Below are 17,979 nucleotides of genomic sequence, written 5' to 3' on the forward strand. Positions count from 1 at the left end.
CAGATCTGTGATTCAACAGTCTTGCGCAATTCACAGCACTCACCATAGCACATACCCTCCCCAATGTCTATCACCTAGCCATCCCATCCCTCCCACCCACCCCCCACCCTGACTCCAGCAACCCTCCGTTTGTTTCCTGAGATTAAGAATTCCTCGTATCAGTGAGGTTATATGATACATGTCTTTCTCTGATAGACTTATTTCGCTCAGCCTCCAGTTCCATCCACGTCGTTGCAAATGGCAAGATCTCATTCCTCAGATTTCATTTAAATAATACATCAGTTTTTAAAAATACATAGCTTCTATTTAAGAAATAATTTATTTTATTCAAGTTCACGATCATTTTGTCAATGATTATTTAGACAATTTATTCTTTGTTATCTTTTATCTTTATTTCATGTAAATTTAGTCTGATTGTTGTTATTTTGTTATTTTTCATGTGTCTAGAACCTTTAAAAGTAATTTTTTTCAGAGAAAATTTGCATTTTCTGAGCCATTACATATCCAAGAGATCATTTTTGTTTTCCTCACACATAGGTTTAGAATTTTAGAGGCCCAATCCTTTTTCCTTAGTTCTCTGCAAGCATACTCCAGTTGTGTTCTGTCATATAATTTTGTTGATGAGAGATCAGTGCCATTATGAATTTTTTTCTTCTGTGGGTATCTGCTTTTGTTGAGGTATCAAGAAATCTTGAGAATTCTTTTCTTTTTTTTAATCATCAGAATTCAATTCCCCTCCCTTTTTATTGAAGTCCAGTTTATCAGTTTTTTTCTTTTACAGATCATACTTTTGATATAAGAACTCTGCCTAGCCCTAGGTCCCATAGCTTTTCTCCTATATTTTCTTCAAAAAGTCTTATAATTTTACCTCATCCTTTTACTTTAAATCCATGATCCATTGTGAATTAATTTTTGTATTAGGTATGAGGTTTAGGTCAAGGTTCATATATTTGCCTATGAATGAATGTTCAGTTGCTCCAGCACCATTTGTTGAAAAGACTGTCCTTCCTCCATTAGATTGCCTTTACACCTTTGTCAAAAATCAGTTGAGCAGCGGGTGCCTGGGTGGCTCAGATGGTTAAGCGTCTGCCTTTGGCTCAGGTCATGATCCCAGGGTCCTGGGATCGAGTCCCGCATCGGGCTCCCTGCTCCTTGGGAGGCTGCTTCTTCCTCTGCCTCTCTCTCTCTCTGTCTCTCATGAATAAATACATAAAATCTTTTAAAAAAAAAAAAATCAGTTGAGCATATTTGTGTGGGTCTATTTCTGGTTTTTCCATTTTGTTCCACTTATCTGTATGTCTGTTTTTATGCCAGTACCACCCTGTCTTGTTACTGTAGCTATATATAAGACTCAATGTTAGGTATAAATCTAACAAATTACATATAGGATCTGTATGCTGAAAAAAGCAAAACACTGAGGAAAGAAAGATTGAAATAAATGGTGAGATAAATGGAGATCCGTTTGGATCAAAAGACTCAACATAGTGAAGATACCAAATCTATAAGTTTAAAGCAACGCTTATCAAAATCTCTCCCAGATTTTTATAGATGCAGAACAATGTATTCTAAAATTTATATGGAAAGGCAAAGAACAAAAATAACAATTTTGAAAAATAAGGTAGAAGGAATCACTCCATCTAAGTGTTTAAATTATTTTGGAGCAACTATAAATGATACTGTGTTTTAAATTTTAGTTTCCCCAGCTAGTATCTAGAAATACAATTGATTTCTATATGTCGACTTTATATCCTGGGACCTGGCTGACTAAGCTTACTTCCCTGCCTCTTTTCTTGAAGAGTCCAGACCAATTATTTTGTAGAATTCTGGATTTACCTGGTTGTCTCCTCTTAGTGTCATTTAACTTGGTCCTCCATCCCATATATTTCTTGCCAACTGGAAGTTAGGTATAATGGCTTGATCAGAATCGAGTTAAACTTTTTAGCAAAAATACTTTATTGAATTTAAGCGTATTTTTTTAATTCTTTAAAAATTTATATTATGTAGTTTTTTTTTAAGAGAAAATAAAATTTTTTGGGCGCCTGGGTGGCTCAGTTGGTTAAGCAACTGCCTTCGGCTCAGGTCATGATCCCAGGGTCCTGGCATCGAGCCCCACATCGGGCTCCCCGCTCAGCTGAAAGCCTGCTTCTCCCTCTCCCTCTGCATGCTGCTCTGCCTACTTGTGCTCTCTCTCTCTGTGTCAAATAAATTAAAAAAAAAAAAAAGAGAGAGAAAATAAAATTTTTATATTTGAATGAAAATTTTTACAAGTCCTTGTTCTAAAATTTATGTTACAGTTAAAAAAAAAGGACACCTGGTTTTGTGCTGTTATACAATGTAGAAACCTTTCCACTTTGAAGACTTATACTGCTAGAACACTATATTAAACCATAAATTTGTGGGTAATATAATTTTAATTTTATTTTAATTTTTAAGATTTTACTTGGAAGAACCTCCAGGAACACAGAAGCTTTATTTGGGAAGAACTGCCCCACCATCTAAAGTGGTCCATCTTGGAGACAAAGAACAATCTAACTGGACAAAAGAAGTACAAGGAATTTCAGAATAGTGAGTGTCATAAATGTATTTAATGTCATAGAACTAGAATGTGATCTAATGTACTTGTTCTCAAGCTAATTTCCTGCTTAAATAGTAATCACTATGAATACTGACTACATCTTCATTTTATGTTCCAAAGAAAACAATGAGTTCTAGTTTAAAATAACACCTGATTAGGAGCCATTATAGCCTTGCCCAGTTTGTCACTAAAATACTTCGTGATGTACAAAAAAGGGTACAATCATATAATACTAGGAATAACAGTTAATAATAGTTAATAGGTTGCCATTGAATTTCTTGGCCACATGTAAGTAATGAAAATAGGAAGGAAAATTTTCCTCTGTTCCTCACCTGCTCACTCTCCTACCTTCCCTGCTCATTCTCCTACCTTCCCTACACCTAAGTCCCTTATGCCCCTGAATTCAGAAATGCTAGGTCTATACCAGCCAAATAACTAAGACGCTAGCCCTCCTCCATGATCCCACCATGACTCACCTTTCTTCATCCAAGTACTAGAATTCTCTAAACCAAAACAGAATAATAGAGACTGGCAATAGCACATGGAATGGTGTTAGAAATGTATATCCATTACCCTTCCTGTTAAAACTATGACATCCATTGGTAAATGGGGAATTTAAGGAGATGCCTCTTACACAATTTTGGAGCCAATACCAGGCTATAATATCCTTATTCAAAGATGAGTAAACAGGGAAAATGTAAAAAGACAATAAAAAACCATCCAGCATAGGATGGATGGCGTAGTCAGTTAAGCATCCAACTCTTGGTTTCGGCTCAGGTTGTGATCTCAGGGTTGTGAGATGGAGCCCATGTCAGGCTCTGCACTCAGCATGGAGTCTGCTTGAGATTCTCTCTCCCTCTCCACCTGCCCCTCCCCCTGCTTGCACTGCACACACTTTGTCTTTCTCTCTCTCTCAAATAAATAAATAAATCTTTAAAAAAAAAAAAATCCAGCCTAAAACGAGATAAACGTAGCTCTCGGGAGGTAGAGCTATTTTTGCCTTCTGACAGTACAAATTAGATATCCCTGTCATAGTTCATACTATACTGAATTTTATTTTATAGTTCATAAATAAAAATCACAATAATAAATTTATTTGTGTGATTACTTTAATGACCATTTCCTTAGATAGTATGCTCCGTAAGGGAGGGACCACATCTCTTTTTGTTATTACTCTGTTCTCATTCCTTGGCTAATGCTAAAGCACTCAATGAATATATATTTGTTTAAGTGAACAGAGATTGTTTTGTTCAACTCCTTTGAAAAGAAACTTCTTCAGAATACTACAAGAGTTTAGACATTTGTTCATGTGTTCAGCAATTATTGATACTTGCTAGGTTTAGTAGTTGGCACTGTAGATACCATGGTGAATAAAATCACACAGTCCACACTCACCCATAGCAGGAAGGAAAAAATGAAGGGGGGAATCAGAGGGGGAGGCGAGCCATGAGAGACTATGGACTCTGAGAAACAAACTGAGGGTTCTAGAGGGGAGGGGCATGGGAGGATGGGTTAGCCTGGTGATGGGTATTTAAGAGGGCACGTACTGAATGGAGCACTGGGTGTTATATGCAAACAATCATGGAACGCTACATCAAAAACTAATGATGTAATGTATGGTGATTAACATAACATAATAAAATTAAAAAAAAAATTTTTTTTAAATCACACAGTCCCTACACTCATGAAACTTACGGCTGGTAGATGAGAAATGGGCATTAATGTCTTGTATGAATTTTTTTTTTTAAGATTTATTTATTTGAAAGAGAGAGAGCGTATGTGTGAGTGGGGGAAGGGGCAGAGGGAGAGAATATCCAAGCCAACTCCCACTGAGCGTGGAGCCCAATGCAGGGCTCAATCTCAGGAGCCATGAGATCAGAACCTGAGCCGAATCTAAGAGTCAGACATTTAACTGAGCCACCCAGGTGCCCCATCTTGTGTGAATTTTTGATCAAACTGTAATTATGATAATTGCTTTCAAGGAGTAGTTCTGTACACTTGATCTTAGCCAAAAGGCCGAGAAGCGATCAAGGAGTAGTTCTCTGAGACCATATAAAAGAGGAGTTAGACTTAGTTAAGGAGGCATTTGCCTTAGAGAAAACTTAGTAGAGGAAAATGTTGATTAAACTGGTATCTGGGTAGGAGTTAGGCAAAGAGTGAAAAGGGAGGATGTTTCAGGATGAGAGAAAGGTACGTACAAAGTCCCTATGGCAAGTGGAAAAGTAGCATGTGTAACATTAATGATAATGACCAATGTGGCTCGAGTGTTGGAACCAAAAAGGAACCCTAATGAGGAAGATGAGGCAACAAAGGAAAAAGAACGAGGCAATCTGAGAGGTAGAACAGCCAGGAAAGAGCTACCTCATGCAAATCAAAGAAAAAGAGTGAAGAATAAGGGAATAAGTCATGTCAAATGTTATGAAGAAGATTAAGCAAGAGCTATTCTGATTGAGCAGTGGGGCTGCAAGCCAGACTAGTATGGGTGGAGGAGTGATTGAGAGTAACAGAAATGGAGACATAATAGGAATAAACGACTTGAAACTTCAGTTGTGAAGTAAACCAAAAACTCTTGACCCCTTGTTCTACTTGATCTTCTATGATGGCCACAAAGAGCAGAGATAACAATGAAAGCAGCACACTGCTGCTGAAGTTGATGGCAATATATGCTGGTTCACACAAAAGAATGATTTTTGGTGCCTGCCAGTTCAGGATCTCTTGTTAACCAAGTAGGGTAGACAAGGCTATGTGGATTCATAAGCAGGTTTATTTATTCTGGTTACCACTTTCTTAGACTGCTTTTTTTTTTTTTACCACCATATTCCTCCCTCATATCACCTCGCGTTTTGTCCCCTCCTCCTACACCTCCCCAGCTCTTCTATAATCTGTCTTCTAAGGTGAAATTCACAAGGCCTCTCGTACTCTGCCCCTGAGGGTTTGGTTTACTTTACTTGTGATTTTGCACATTATATCAGCATGAGGATCTCATGGCTCTAATGATTAGGAGTAATGCTTATGCAGACCCTCCTTAACTCTAAGACTTCTACAGCAAGAATGTAGAACCTACTACTTATTTCACTTATCTCTCCATATATCTTACTAACCCAGACATGTTCTCCTAAGTTCAGTACATCATTTTTTTGTGAATGTAACATATGACATATTTCCATGAGTACCAAATTATGTGATTTTATTTTTAGAAACCCTCTAACTAAGTACATTTGACAGTGTTCATACCTTTTGTATTCCTGTGTAACAGATTTCCTTTCCGATGAAAACTACCATTAAGACATAGCTGAAGAAGGACTTTGTGTTTGGTTTATTCAGAGAGATAGGATCATGTGTAAAAACAAATGAGAAGAGAGGTGCAATATTCAAAAGAAAGAAAACAATATATTTGAAGGATGGAACAAGATAGATTCTTAAAGAATATAAAAGATAGTTCCTCCATTTTAAACAGGATGGTATACAAATATAGGTTGGTATGTGTGTTTGGCATGGGGCAGATGAGAAGCTCTCATTGGATGCCTTTTGTTTTCTTTGTAAAGTGAATGTTGAATTTAGCTATTGAGAATGGAGGCAGGGAAAGGGAGGTTGGTCTTAAATTTGAGTAAAGTAGAGGAGGTTTGAAAATAGTAGGGGAGCAACTGGCTGGCTCATTCAGAAGAATGTGTGACTCTTGATCTTGGGGTCATGAGTTCGAGCCCCATATTGGGTGTAGAGATTACTTACATAAATAAATAAACTTTAAAAAGAAATAGTCCTTGGGGAAAATGGAAGAGTATCAATTGATCAGAAAAACATGTTTGAATTCTAGGCAATATTGAGGGCCCTTTTTGAAGTTGATCAGTTACAGGCCTAGAAAAAGCAGAGAGATTTAACCAGCACTGGATTTTGCTAGATGGATATAATGAAAAGACAAAGAGGCAAAGAAGGTTAGGATATTGGTGGGAATGTTACTAAATAGTGGACAATGGAATCTAAGTGGGATATTAAGAGAAGTAAAGAAAGTAGAAGGTTAAGTTAATAGTTTCAGAGAAAGTAGAAGGGTCAGTGGATTGGAGATCCCAAATTAAGTTAATCATAAAGTGGTTGAACAAACAAGTTGGATGGAAAAATTTTTAGACAATAAGATGTTGGGATTAATGATTTTGGAGGTGAAACCATTATGGGTGCTGTCATGACCCAAGTCATAGCCATAGGATTAGATGGCTGAAGTGGAATGGAAAAAAAAGGTTATTGGCAATAAGGAGATTGTGAAACTAAATTCCTGAGGTCTTAGGTAAGTTATTTATGTAAACACTGAAGGCATTCTGGAAGATGGTGGGCATAAGGGTAGAATGGAAAAGAGTAGAGTAGTTTACTATGAAGGATTTGAATGTCACAGTGGGTTGTAAGAACACCAACACCCTCTCCTAGCCCATATACAGTGTGAAAACAAACAGCTACTCCTTGAGAGGGCTACACAGAGAATTGATGAAACCTTCAGTTAAAGAGGTTGCTATTGAGGATATAATGGAGTGAAAGGGATTAGGAATTGGAGAAAGAAGACAAGAAGAAAGACACAAGGAAGTACTTTATGGGATGCTATGGAGAAGATGATGCACTTGGAAGATAATTTGGAGTTCCAAAACCTTGTACCTCAAACAAGCAAGAGATGAATCAACCAAAAAAATGTGGTTACTAAAGGATTGGTGATAAACACCAATTATTAATAAATTATTAAAATACAGAATTATATTTTAAGTACTAACTCTCATTTTACATGAGAGAAAGTTAAAGGATAGTTTTGTTTATAATTTAGAAAAGAAGAGATATAGTAAGTATCTTTAAAAATTTAATGCCCCACATCAGTTACCTTAACGCTTGGAACCTGCACTAGAGAGACAAGCCCCAAAACATCTGGCTTTGAAAACCAATAGAGCTTGTGTCCAGGAGAAACATAGAGCTGTAGGAAATGGAGATTCTGCTCTTAAAGAGCTCCCACGTGGACTCCATTATCCCAGGACCCTGGTAGGGTAAAAGCTGAAGTTTGTAAAGTGCCAAGACCATATGGGAAGGACATTGATTTGCTAACCTTAGGTAACTGTTGGAGGGACAGGGGCCTGTTGGAATTCTTTCCAGGGACTGAGGCATTGACAGGTGCCATTTTTGCATTCTTCCTCTACCTTGCTAGTGCCAAAGTTGGCAGGTGCCATTTTTGTAGTCTCCCTATATAGTAAAATAACACTAATATAATGTTGTATGCCCAATTATACTTCAATTAAAAAAGAAAGAATACAGACTAGGGGCACCTGGCTACTCAGTAGAGCACGCGACTCTAATCTCAAGGTCGTGAGTTTGAGCCCCACACTGGGGGTAGAGTTTACTTTAAATAAACACAGGTGGGGCGCCTGGGTGGCTCAGTCGTTAAGCGTCTGCCTTCAGCTCAGGTCAGGATCCCAGGGTCCTGGGATCAAGCCCCGCATCAAGTTCCCTGGCTTTGCGGGGAGCCTGCTTCTCCCTCTCCCACTCCCCCTGCTTGTGTTCCCTCTCTTGCTGTGTCTCTCTCTGTCAAATAAATAAATAAAATATTTTAAATAAATAAACACAGATGTTTAAAAAAAAAAAAAAGAATACTGACTATAACACTGACTCCAAAGCAATAAAAGTGTAAGGTAAAAGTAAATAGAGAGGGGTGCCTGGGTCACTCAGTCAGTTAAGCCTCTGACTCTTGGTTTTGCTCTGGTCATGATCTCAGGGTCCTGGGATCTAGCCCCGGGTCAGGCTCTACGCTCAGCCGGGAGGTTGCTTGAGAATTTCTCTCCGTCTCCCTCTGCCCCTGCCCCCCCCATACACACGTGCACTTTCATGTACTCTCTCTCTCAAATAAATAAATCTTATAACTCTAGAGATTAGTTTTTCCTATTTTGAGCTTTGTATGAATTGATTCATACATAATGTATTCTTTTGGAACCTGACCTCTTTTCCTCAGTACTGTGGTTCTTAATATTCATCTGTGTTGTTACTTATAGTTTAGTTTGTTCATTTTCACTAATGATTACATTACATTGTATGAATATAGCACAATTTATCCATACTTTTTTGGATAGGCAGTTGTTTCTTGTTTGGGGCTTTTAGTGAATACATATGTATGCATTACTGTTAGGTACATAATTATGAGTGGAATTATTGCTTCATAGGATAATGCTTAAGCTCAGCTTTAGTAGATACCACCAAAAAGATTTACAAAGTGATTGTATCAATTTACATTCTTCCAACAATTTATAAGAATTTCTTTTATCTCTACCCTCATCAGTGCTTATTATTGTCTCTTCCATTTTAGCCATTGTAATATAGTGATATTTCTTTTGGTTTAATTTGCATTTCCTTGATGAGCATCCTTTCATATTTCTCAGGCATTTGAATGTGGTCTTTTGTGCAATGCCTGTTGCCCTTTTTCCGAGTTGATTACCTATCTCGTATTTGTTTTCGTTTTTGTTTTTAAGATTTTTTAATTTATTCATTTGAGAGAGAGAGAGAGCGAGTGAGCACGAGAGCATGAGCACAGGCACAAGCAGGGGGGAGAGTCAGAGGGAGAGGGAGAAGCAGACTCCCTGCTGAGTAGGAAGCTGACTCAGGGCTCAATCCCAGGACCCAGGGATCATGACCTGAGCTGAAGGCAGATGCTTAACCCACTGAGCCACCCAGGTGCCCTACTGTCTTTTATTTGTAATTTTCACTATTGATTTGTGATATTATTTCAGAGAAAAGTCTTAAATAATTCATTATTAAATATGATTGCCATAGAGGTGTTTTTTTTTTAATCAATATTCTTTATCAGATAAAGGAAATTTCCTTCTATTCCTAGTTGGTTGAGAGTTTTTATCATTAATCAGTACTGATTTTGTCAATTTTTTTCTGCATCTGTCAAAATGACCATATGATTTTTCTTTTTTTCATCTGGTGAATGATATTGATTGAATTTCAAATATAAATCTATCCCTGAATTCCTGGAGTAAATCCTATTAGACTATGATATATTATCCTTTTTATATGTAATTAGATTCGATTTGTTACATTTTGTTTAGGATTTTTGCTTTTATTTTCATGAGAAAGATTAGCAGATAATTTTCCTTTCTTGAGATATCTTTGTCATATTGGTAGCAAGATTACTGGCTAAATAACTTTTGAGTGAAAGTAGTAGGTTTTCCCATTGAATTTTTAGAAAATGGTAGTAGAGGGCACCTGGGTGGCTCAGTCAGTTAAGTGTCTGCCTTCAGCTCAGGTCATGATCCCAGGGTCCTGGGATCAAGTCCCGCATCAGGCTCCTTCCTCAGCAAAGACTGTTTCTCCCTCTGCCTGCCACTCCCCCCTTTTGTGCTCTCTCTCTCTCTGACAAATAAATAAATAAATCTTTAAAAAAAAAAAGAAAGAAAGAAAATGGTAGCAGAATGCTACATTTCAAAAATTTGTTGGAAAACTTCTGTTTCTTTTTTAAGATGGTGTTGCTTATTTCAGACCAAGGCTACCATTGAGAACAACATAAAAGTATCAACTGCTATGAAAAAAACATATATATACATATATATGTATATATATATAATGTAATTCATCTATATACTATATAGTATATATTTTATAATACATATATTTATATAAAAACACAAATACAAAAATTTAAATTATGATATAATGAGCTCAGTAGATGGTCTGAATAGTAATATAGGCATACTGAAAATTCAGTCAGTGAGTTAAAAGATAAAAGCTGAGGGATTCCTTTAGCACATAATACAAAAGCACAAAGAGATGAAAAGAGTATAGTCAATTTCTAATATTTCTCTAATAGAAGTTCTAGAAAGAGAAAATGGAAAGGAGATAGAAAAATATTCCTTGGATGAAGAATGATTGTATCTTTAGATCAGAGGTCGGCAGGTTTTTTCTGTAGAGGCCAGAGAGTAAATATCTTAGGCTTTGTAGACCTTACAGTGTTTGTCACAACCACTCAACTATGCTGTTGTAACACAAAAGCCATCATAGACAGTAAATAAGTTGATGACTATGTTTCAGTAAAATTTTATTTACAAGAACTGGAGTCAGTCTAGTTTTGTCTCATAACCGTAGTTTGCTGACCCCTACTTGAGATTGCAAAGGCCCACTGAATGCCCCTGTTAACCTCTTTTTGTCTTTCTGGATTCACCTATTCTGTATGTTTTACAGAAATGGAATCCTATATAATATGTGGCCTTTCGTGTCTAACTTCTTACACTTAGCATATTTTTTAGGTTCATACACATTGTAACATGTATCAGAGCTTCTTTCTTTTTATGGCCAAATATTTTATTGTATGAATATACCACATTTTGTTTATCCAGTCATCTCTTGGAAGACATTTGGGTTCTTTCCACCTTTTTGCTATTGTGAGTAATGCTGCTATGCACATTCATTTTATAAATATTTGTTTGAGTACCTTTCCAGTTCTTTGTGTAATACCTAGAAGTGGAATTGCTAGACTTTTTGAAGAACTGCTAAACTGCTTTTCACAGTGAGTGCACCATTTTGCATTCCCACCAGCAATGTACAAGTGTTTTGGTTTCTCCACATCTTTTCCAACACTTGTTATTTTCACTTTTTTTTTTGTTATCCCCATCCTAGTGATTATGAAACACGAGAATTTCTTATAGCACTTAAACGAGTTCTCACTTAATCACACAGGCATTAGGAGAGGTATCCATACAGTAAAAAACTAATGCAAAAAAATTTTAAGTTAGGTACTCAGAACTGCTAGCATATTTATTTAAATTTTATTTAAATATTTGATTATGAGTTGGTAGTTTATCATCCTAAAATATATACATACTCATACATATCTACATTTATTTTTTATTCTTTCTTTTAGCTACCTAAGAAGAAAAGGAATAATAATAAATGAAACATCTGCAGTTGTATATGCTCAGTTACTCACAGGTCGTAAATACCAAATAAATCAAAATGGTGAAGTTCGTCTAGAGAAACAATGGTCAAAACAAGTTCTTCCTTTTGTTTATCAAACTATTGTAAAGGTAAGTGTCCATCAAATCTCAATTATATCAGGGCGCCTGGGTGGCTCAGTCATTAAGCTTCTGCCTTCGGCTCAGGTCGTGGTCCCAGGGTCATGGGATCCAGCCCCGCATCGGGCTCCCTGCTCCGCAGGAAGCCTGATTCTCCCTCTCCCACTCCCCCTGCTTGTGTTCTCTCTCTGTCAAATAAATAAAATCTTAAAAAAAAAAAAAAATTCAATTATATCTTAATGTACACTACTCCCACTGTATAAAGAAAAGACTATATCATATTTAATATTTATTTATAAATAGAAGACATGCAGCAATGCATAATGGAGATTATGATTTAATATAATCTGAAAAAACTGTAGTCTTTTTTTAATTTATGTATAATTGACATATTGGTTTCGAAGTGTACAAAATGATTCAATATTTGTATACACTGCCAAATGATCACCAATATAAGTTTAGTTACCATCTGTCACCAAAGTTACAAAATTTTTTTCTTATGACGAGAACTGTTAAGATTTACTGTTTTACAACTTTAAAATATGCAGTGCATTATTATTGACTAAAGTCACCACGCTGTACATTATTACATCCCAATGATTTATTTATTTTATAACTCTAAGTTTGTACCCCTTAAGCCCCTTCACCCATTTCACACATTTCCCCAAACCCCTTCCCTCTGGCAGCCACCAGTCTTTTCTCTGTATCTGTTACTTGTGTTGTGTTTTGTTTTATTTGTTTGTTTTTTTTTAAATTCCATATTAACTGAAGTCATATATTTGTCTTTCTCTGTCTTACCTTACTTAGCATAATACCCTCATGTCCATCCATGTTGTTGCAAATGGCAAGATTTTCATCATTTTTTATGGCTGAGTAGTATCCCAGTGTATGTGTGTATGTGTGTGTGTAGAGAGAGAGAGACCACATATATACATGGGGGTGGGGTGTGCCTGCCAGCTTCAGCAGGACACACCTGCCAATGCTAGCAAAATAAAGGAAGAACACAAAAAATGGCACCTGCCAGCACTTCTGTGCCCAGAGAAAGTCCCAACAGTCCCCTGTCCCTCTGGCAAACACTTTAAGATTAGCAAATGAATGTTTTCTGCATATGGTCTAGGCACTTTCAGACTGCTGCTTTTACCCTGGATCTCAGGGCTGGTGAGTCTGCACACAAGCCCTTTATAAGAGTAGAATCTCCATTCCCTACAGCCTTTTGGGTCTCCTGGACATAAGCCCCATTGGTTTTCAAAGCCAGGTACTTTGGCGGCCTGTCTCTCCAGTGCAGTTTCCAAGGGTTGGAGTGCCTGATGTGGAACACAAACCCCTTGCTCCTCAAGAAGGAGATCTCTCCTGATTGTGGGTCTCCACATCAGGGGTGGGGTTTTTGGCAAGAGTATGTCTCTGCCTCTCCTACCCATATCGATGTGTACCTTTTAGTCTTTTATTGTGGAGTTGCTGTTCAACTAGTTTTCAGGTCTTTTTAAGAGGGAACTAATTGTTCCATATATAGCTGAAGATTTGGTGTATCCATGGGAGGAGAGGAGTTGAGGATCTTCCTGTGCCGCCATCTTGAACCACCACAAAAACTGTAGTCTTTAAAAGGATTATTATATGCTCACTCACTCTATGTATGATTAGGGAACTTGTCTTTTTTTATTTATTTTTTAAACTTAATCTCTAATGAAAAAGCCCAGCATTAGCCTAACAGCCTGCAATTTTAGAGTTTTATTCTCCAAAAAATGTTTGCCTTAAATAAATCAGTAAATAAATAAATAAAAGCATTTGCTTCTGTGTTTGTAATTTTGGGTGTGATAAGGAGACAAAATTTTTTTAAAGTATGTATTGATCCTGTAATTTTGGGAAACAGTATAGTGTAGTGATTAAAAGCACAGACTGCCTGAGTTGACTTTTTAGCTGTATGACCTTGGGCGAGATTTCATCGCCTTTCTATGCCTTAGTTTCCCCCTGTGTAAAGTGAGGCTAATAATGATCTGTGCTATAGAGGGTTGTCTTGAGGATGAAATGAACTAATAAATGTATGCAGTACCAAGAAGAATGGCATATAAAGTCAATTAATTTTAGCTACTAGTATTGTTAACGTAGAAAATCTTTACACTTCACATCTGCACACAGCATAGTAATAACCCCAGAGGAAGAAAAACTTGATGTGCAATCCATAGAAATTTTGACTGTGATAATTTGCTTTTATATTTCATTCTATATAGGACATCCGAGCTTTTGACTCCCGTTTCTCCAATATCAAAACATTGGATGACTTGTTTCCTCCTAGAAGTATGGTCTTTATGCTGGGAACCCCCTATTACGGCTGCGCTGGAGAAGTTAGTTCCTGTTATTGTTACTAATTAAATTTCTTTCTAGTTTTAAGTTAATACAGTTATTTAACTTCTCTTCACTTAGGTATAAGATAAAACGTAATACTGAAGGGGAAAAGATTCATTTGTCTAACTTACGAACACAGTATTTGACTATATATCTTTCGTCTTGAGCAGGTTGGGGTCAGGAGGCAGGGGAAAAAGAATTCAAATCCTAATCTCTTATTTAGCAGGTTTATTCATTATGGTAGTGTGGATGAAGAAATTATGAAATTATTTTAGTTGTATTATTGGGTTGATGAACTTGTAAATGAGTTGATATTTGAGGAACTCCAGTTCTCACATGGAAAAAGATACATGTAAATATGAAATGGAAGAATGCAAGGAGGAATCTGTGGGGACAGATTAGAATTGAAGGTATTAATGTGAGCTCATGATTTTTAAAATATCATGTGTATACATATATGTATATAGGCACATGTGTATGGATATATATGTATATTTGTATGTGTATGAATGCATATATGCCTGTACATACACATATTTTTTACCTCTGTTTGCTCAAAAGGATAAGAAGCCAAGATACTTCGGTAACAGTGAACACCATATAATCTGCAGGTTTGACCTCTAATAACATACTCCACTGAAAGCTTCTCAGAGAAATGGCCCATTACAGGGCTGGGGCAGGGTAGGTACAGGATAAGCCTGGAACCACTTGTTATGCCAGAAAGTAAGGAAGTGCTCAAAAGAGTGATGGGACCATATCACAAACACAGAAACCTGTTTAAAGGGGCTCCTACCAAACTGGCCAAATCTGGGACAGTTTGAGTACCAAAATAATAAAGTACAGTAATGGATTATAAACCATTGGGGGGGGGATAGGAATTAATGATTCCATAGTGATAAAAAATAAGTAAAAGGGAAAGGAAGGGCTCTTGCTTATAGTATCCTGTCAAAGGTAAATGGAGAGAGTGCTAGAGTTGGAAAACTGTCATTTTATAAGCATTACGATAAAGATTGAGTCAAGCAACAATCATCATTGGAAACTAAATCTAGGGGGAATTTTTTATCTGAGTAGGATATTTTCATGGCCTTAGAAAGTGTCTTCCTACAGACCATTAGTTAGTTGTAAGAGGAAAAAAACCTAACTGGACAGTGAAGAAATTGAGCAATATCATGTACCTCCATATGTGATACCTAAGAAGGACACATCACCCATGCACTATTCTGGCTGGGAATATATGAGTTTAACTTAATCATAAGGAAGCATCAGACAAATCCAAAATGAGGAACTTTTGTTTTTAAAGGCAGGATGAAGAGGGAAGAATGACCTTATTCTTCAAAAATGTCAATGTTATAAAAGACGAACACTTTGGATATAGTCTAGATTTAAGGAGGCTAGAGCTATGACAACTAAATGCAATGTCTGATCCTAGCCTAGTTTCTGTAGTAGAGGGGGAAAAGGGTTTTATTATAATATAGGAACAATTTTAGGTCAACTGTGACAAAATTGGAATATGGACAGTTGATTGAAGTATTTTATCAATGTAAATTAATATACTTAGTAACTGTACTGTGGTTATGTAATAAAATATCCTTCTTCTTAGGAAATATACACCAAAATATTAAAAGGTAAGGGACATGACAAACAGAGAAAGACATGTATCATATGATCTCACTGATACGAGGAATTCTTAATTGCAGGAAACAAACTGAGGGTTGCTGGAGTGGGGGGTGGGGTGGGAGGGATGGGGTGACTGGGTGATAGACACTGGGGAGGGTATGTGCTCTGGTAAGCGCTGTGAATTGTGCAAGACTGTTGAATCTCAGATCTGTACCTCTGAAACAAATAATGCAATATATGTTAAGAAAAAAAAAAAAAGAGGAAGAAGAAGGTAGCGGGAGGGGAAGAATGAAGCGGGGGAAGTCGGAGGGGTAGACGAACCATGAGAGACGATGGACTCTGAAAAACAAACAGGGTTCTAGAGGGGAGGGGGGTGGGAGGATGGGTTAGCCTGGTGGTGGGTATTGAGGAGGGCACATTCTGCATGGAGCACTGGGTGTTATGCACAAACAATGAATCATGGAACACTTCATCTAAAACTAATGATGTAATGTATGGGGATTAACATAAGAATAAAAAAAAGGTAAGGGACATGATATATGTAATATACCCTCAAAAAGTTCAAAAAAATAATTATGTATATGTAAATACACAGAGTATAAATGTTGAAGCAGATGGAGTAAAATGTTAACATCTAGGTGAATGTTTTATAAGTGACCTGCTTTTGTGTTTGCAGCTTTTTGGTAATTTAAAATTATTTGCTAACAGCTATTAAAGCAATGTACAATGACTCAAATTTATAATATAATCACATTCATTTATAATTTCTAAGTGAATCTCCAGTATCCAACTTTACTGTCTTACTGTATTTCAGAAATAAACACTGTTCAAATAAGTAGAAAAGTAAATAAAATGTGAAAGAGACTAAAACATACTGTGATTTTCTTTTTCCCTCCAAGGTTCAAGATTCAGGGGATGTGATTACAGAAGGTAGGATTCGTGTGGTTTTCAGCATTCCATGTGAACCCAATCTTGATGCTTTAATACAGAACCAGCATGTGAGTACCATAGTCCATATTGCTTAATTTAGAACTGATAAACTTTAAAAGTGTTAGAAGCATATTTTTATCACCTCCTCTGAATATATTATAAATATTTTTATTTAATACTGATTAAATTATCTCACAGTTGCATCTAGTATTTAAAAATGAGTGTGGGGAATCTGTGCTCAAACTTCATGCAAATGTTCAGGGGAGGGGCGCCTGGGTGGCTCAGGTCATGATCCCAGAGTCCTGGGATCGATCCCTGAGCCCCGTATCTGGCTCCCTGCTCAGCGGGAAGCGTGCTTCTCCCTCTCCCTCTGCCACTACCCCTGCTTGCGCGCGCTCTCTCTCTCTCTCAAATAAATAAAAATAAAAATCTAAAAAAAAAATGTTCAGGGGAGAAAAATCACTGAAATCCCATTATTAATCTATAATAGTTTTTATGGGTTATCATGTTCAAGCTTAAGAAGGGGCACATTTTTTAGCCCACCCTCTGAGAATAGATTTAGATTTTTTTTAAATAAACTTTTCATAATCAATGCCTACATTTTTAGTTACAAGTAATGGCCTTTCTGCAATGGAAGCTAAAGATGAACAATCACTAGAAAAAATTGGGAAACTGCCTTTAAATTCACAGCATCCTTTTTTAGGACCTTTTTCTCCAAAGATGTTCACTGACCTCCTTTTATTTTTCCCTATTACAATAGGAGGAGGATTCTGATATCTGTTGTATATTCTTATTGATTAACTAGATAATTAATTTGACTGAAATTAATTCACAATCAGCCAGCTATTGATACTTACACTTTTATTCTCTCTAATTGTAAATTCTAAAGCTTTATATCCTGTAAAATGAACTCAAGGCATTGAACATCAGCATATACTTGAAGAAACTTTATGGAAGGCAGACAAGTCCCTAAATTCTTACCATCAGGTGTCTTTTGGAGAAAGAATTCAGAAAGCACAGTCAGGAAACCAGAAGAGTGTCCCATTTGATTAAGATGCTGGAGCTCTCTGTTCTGGGAGTTAGTGGAGGTAGAACAACTTATTTATGTTCCTTCATCCCTAGCTTTTTCTAGATCTGAATGAGCCTACCCATCTCCAACGTACAGTGTTGCTAGGCATGCCTTCTCCACTATGCTCTCTTTCTCTTTACATACTTTCTTTAACTTTTACTCAAGCCTTCTTTCTCTACTCCAATGTTCTCTGCTTTTTATTTTACATTTTCTAGAATATTTGTGATGGTCTTCATCAATTTTAATTATACCATAACCAAATACTTCTCAAAAGGAATACCATTGGTATTTTGGATAGGACAACAATGTGTAAAATAAGACTGTCCTATATATGACAGCATAGTTGGCATCTTTGTCCCCTGAACACGAAGAGGTAGTAGCCCATGCCAATAACTGAATGATGTGCCCCTATACATTTCCAG

At 36.7% G+C, this 17,979-nt stretch overlaps 1 protein-coding gene across 3 annotated transcripts in view; it reads left to right on the forward strand.

Annotated features, from left to right (window-relative positions):
* The window catches only part of XRN1 (5'-3' exoribonuclease 1), a 115,066-nt gene that overhangs the window by 47,350 nt on the left and 49,737 nt on the right, over positions 1-17,979 (forward strand). For all 3 annotated transcript variants that reach the window (XM_064586873.1, XM_064586877.1, XM_064586878.1), the window contains exons 20-23: positions 2,434-2,565; positions 11,451-11,613; positions 13,827-13,940; positions 16,458-16,556. In XM_064586873.1, coding sequence (XP_064442943.1) covers positions 2,434-2,565; positions 11,451-11,613; positions 13,827-13,940; positions 16,458-16,556 — 508 coding nt within the window. The remainder of the gene's footprint in view (positions 1-2,433; positions 2,566-11,450; positions 11,614-13,826; positions 13,941-16,457; positions 16,557-17,979) is intronic.

The sequence above is a fragment of the Mirounga angustirostris genome, unplaced genomic scaffold, assembly GCF_029215605.1.
Source record: "Mirounga angustirostris isolate CCGP_5_RB_7025 unplaced genomic scaffold, mMirAng1.0.hap1 SCAF_1, whole genome shotgun sequence".
Classification (NCBI taxonomy): domain Eukaryota; kingdom Metazoa; phylum Chordata; class Mammalia; order Carnivora; family Phocidae; genus Mirounga; species Mirounga angustirostris.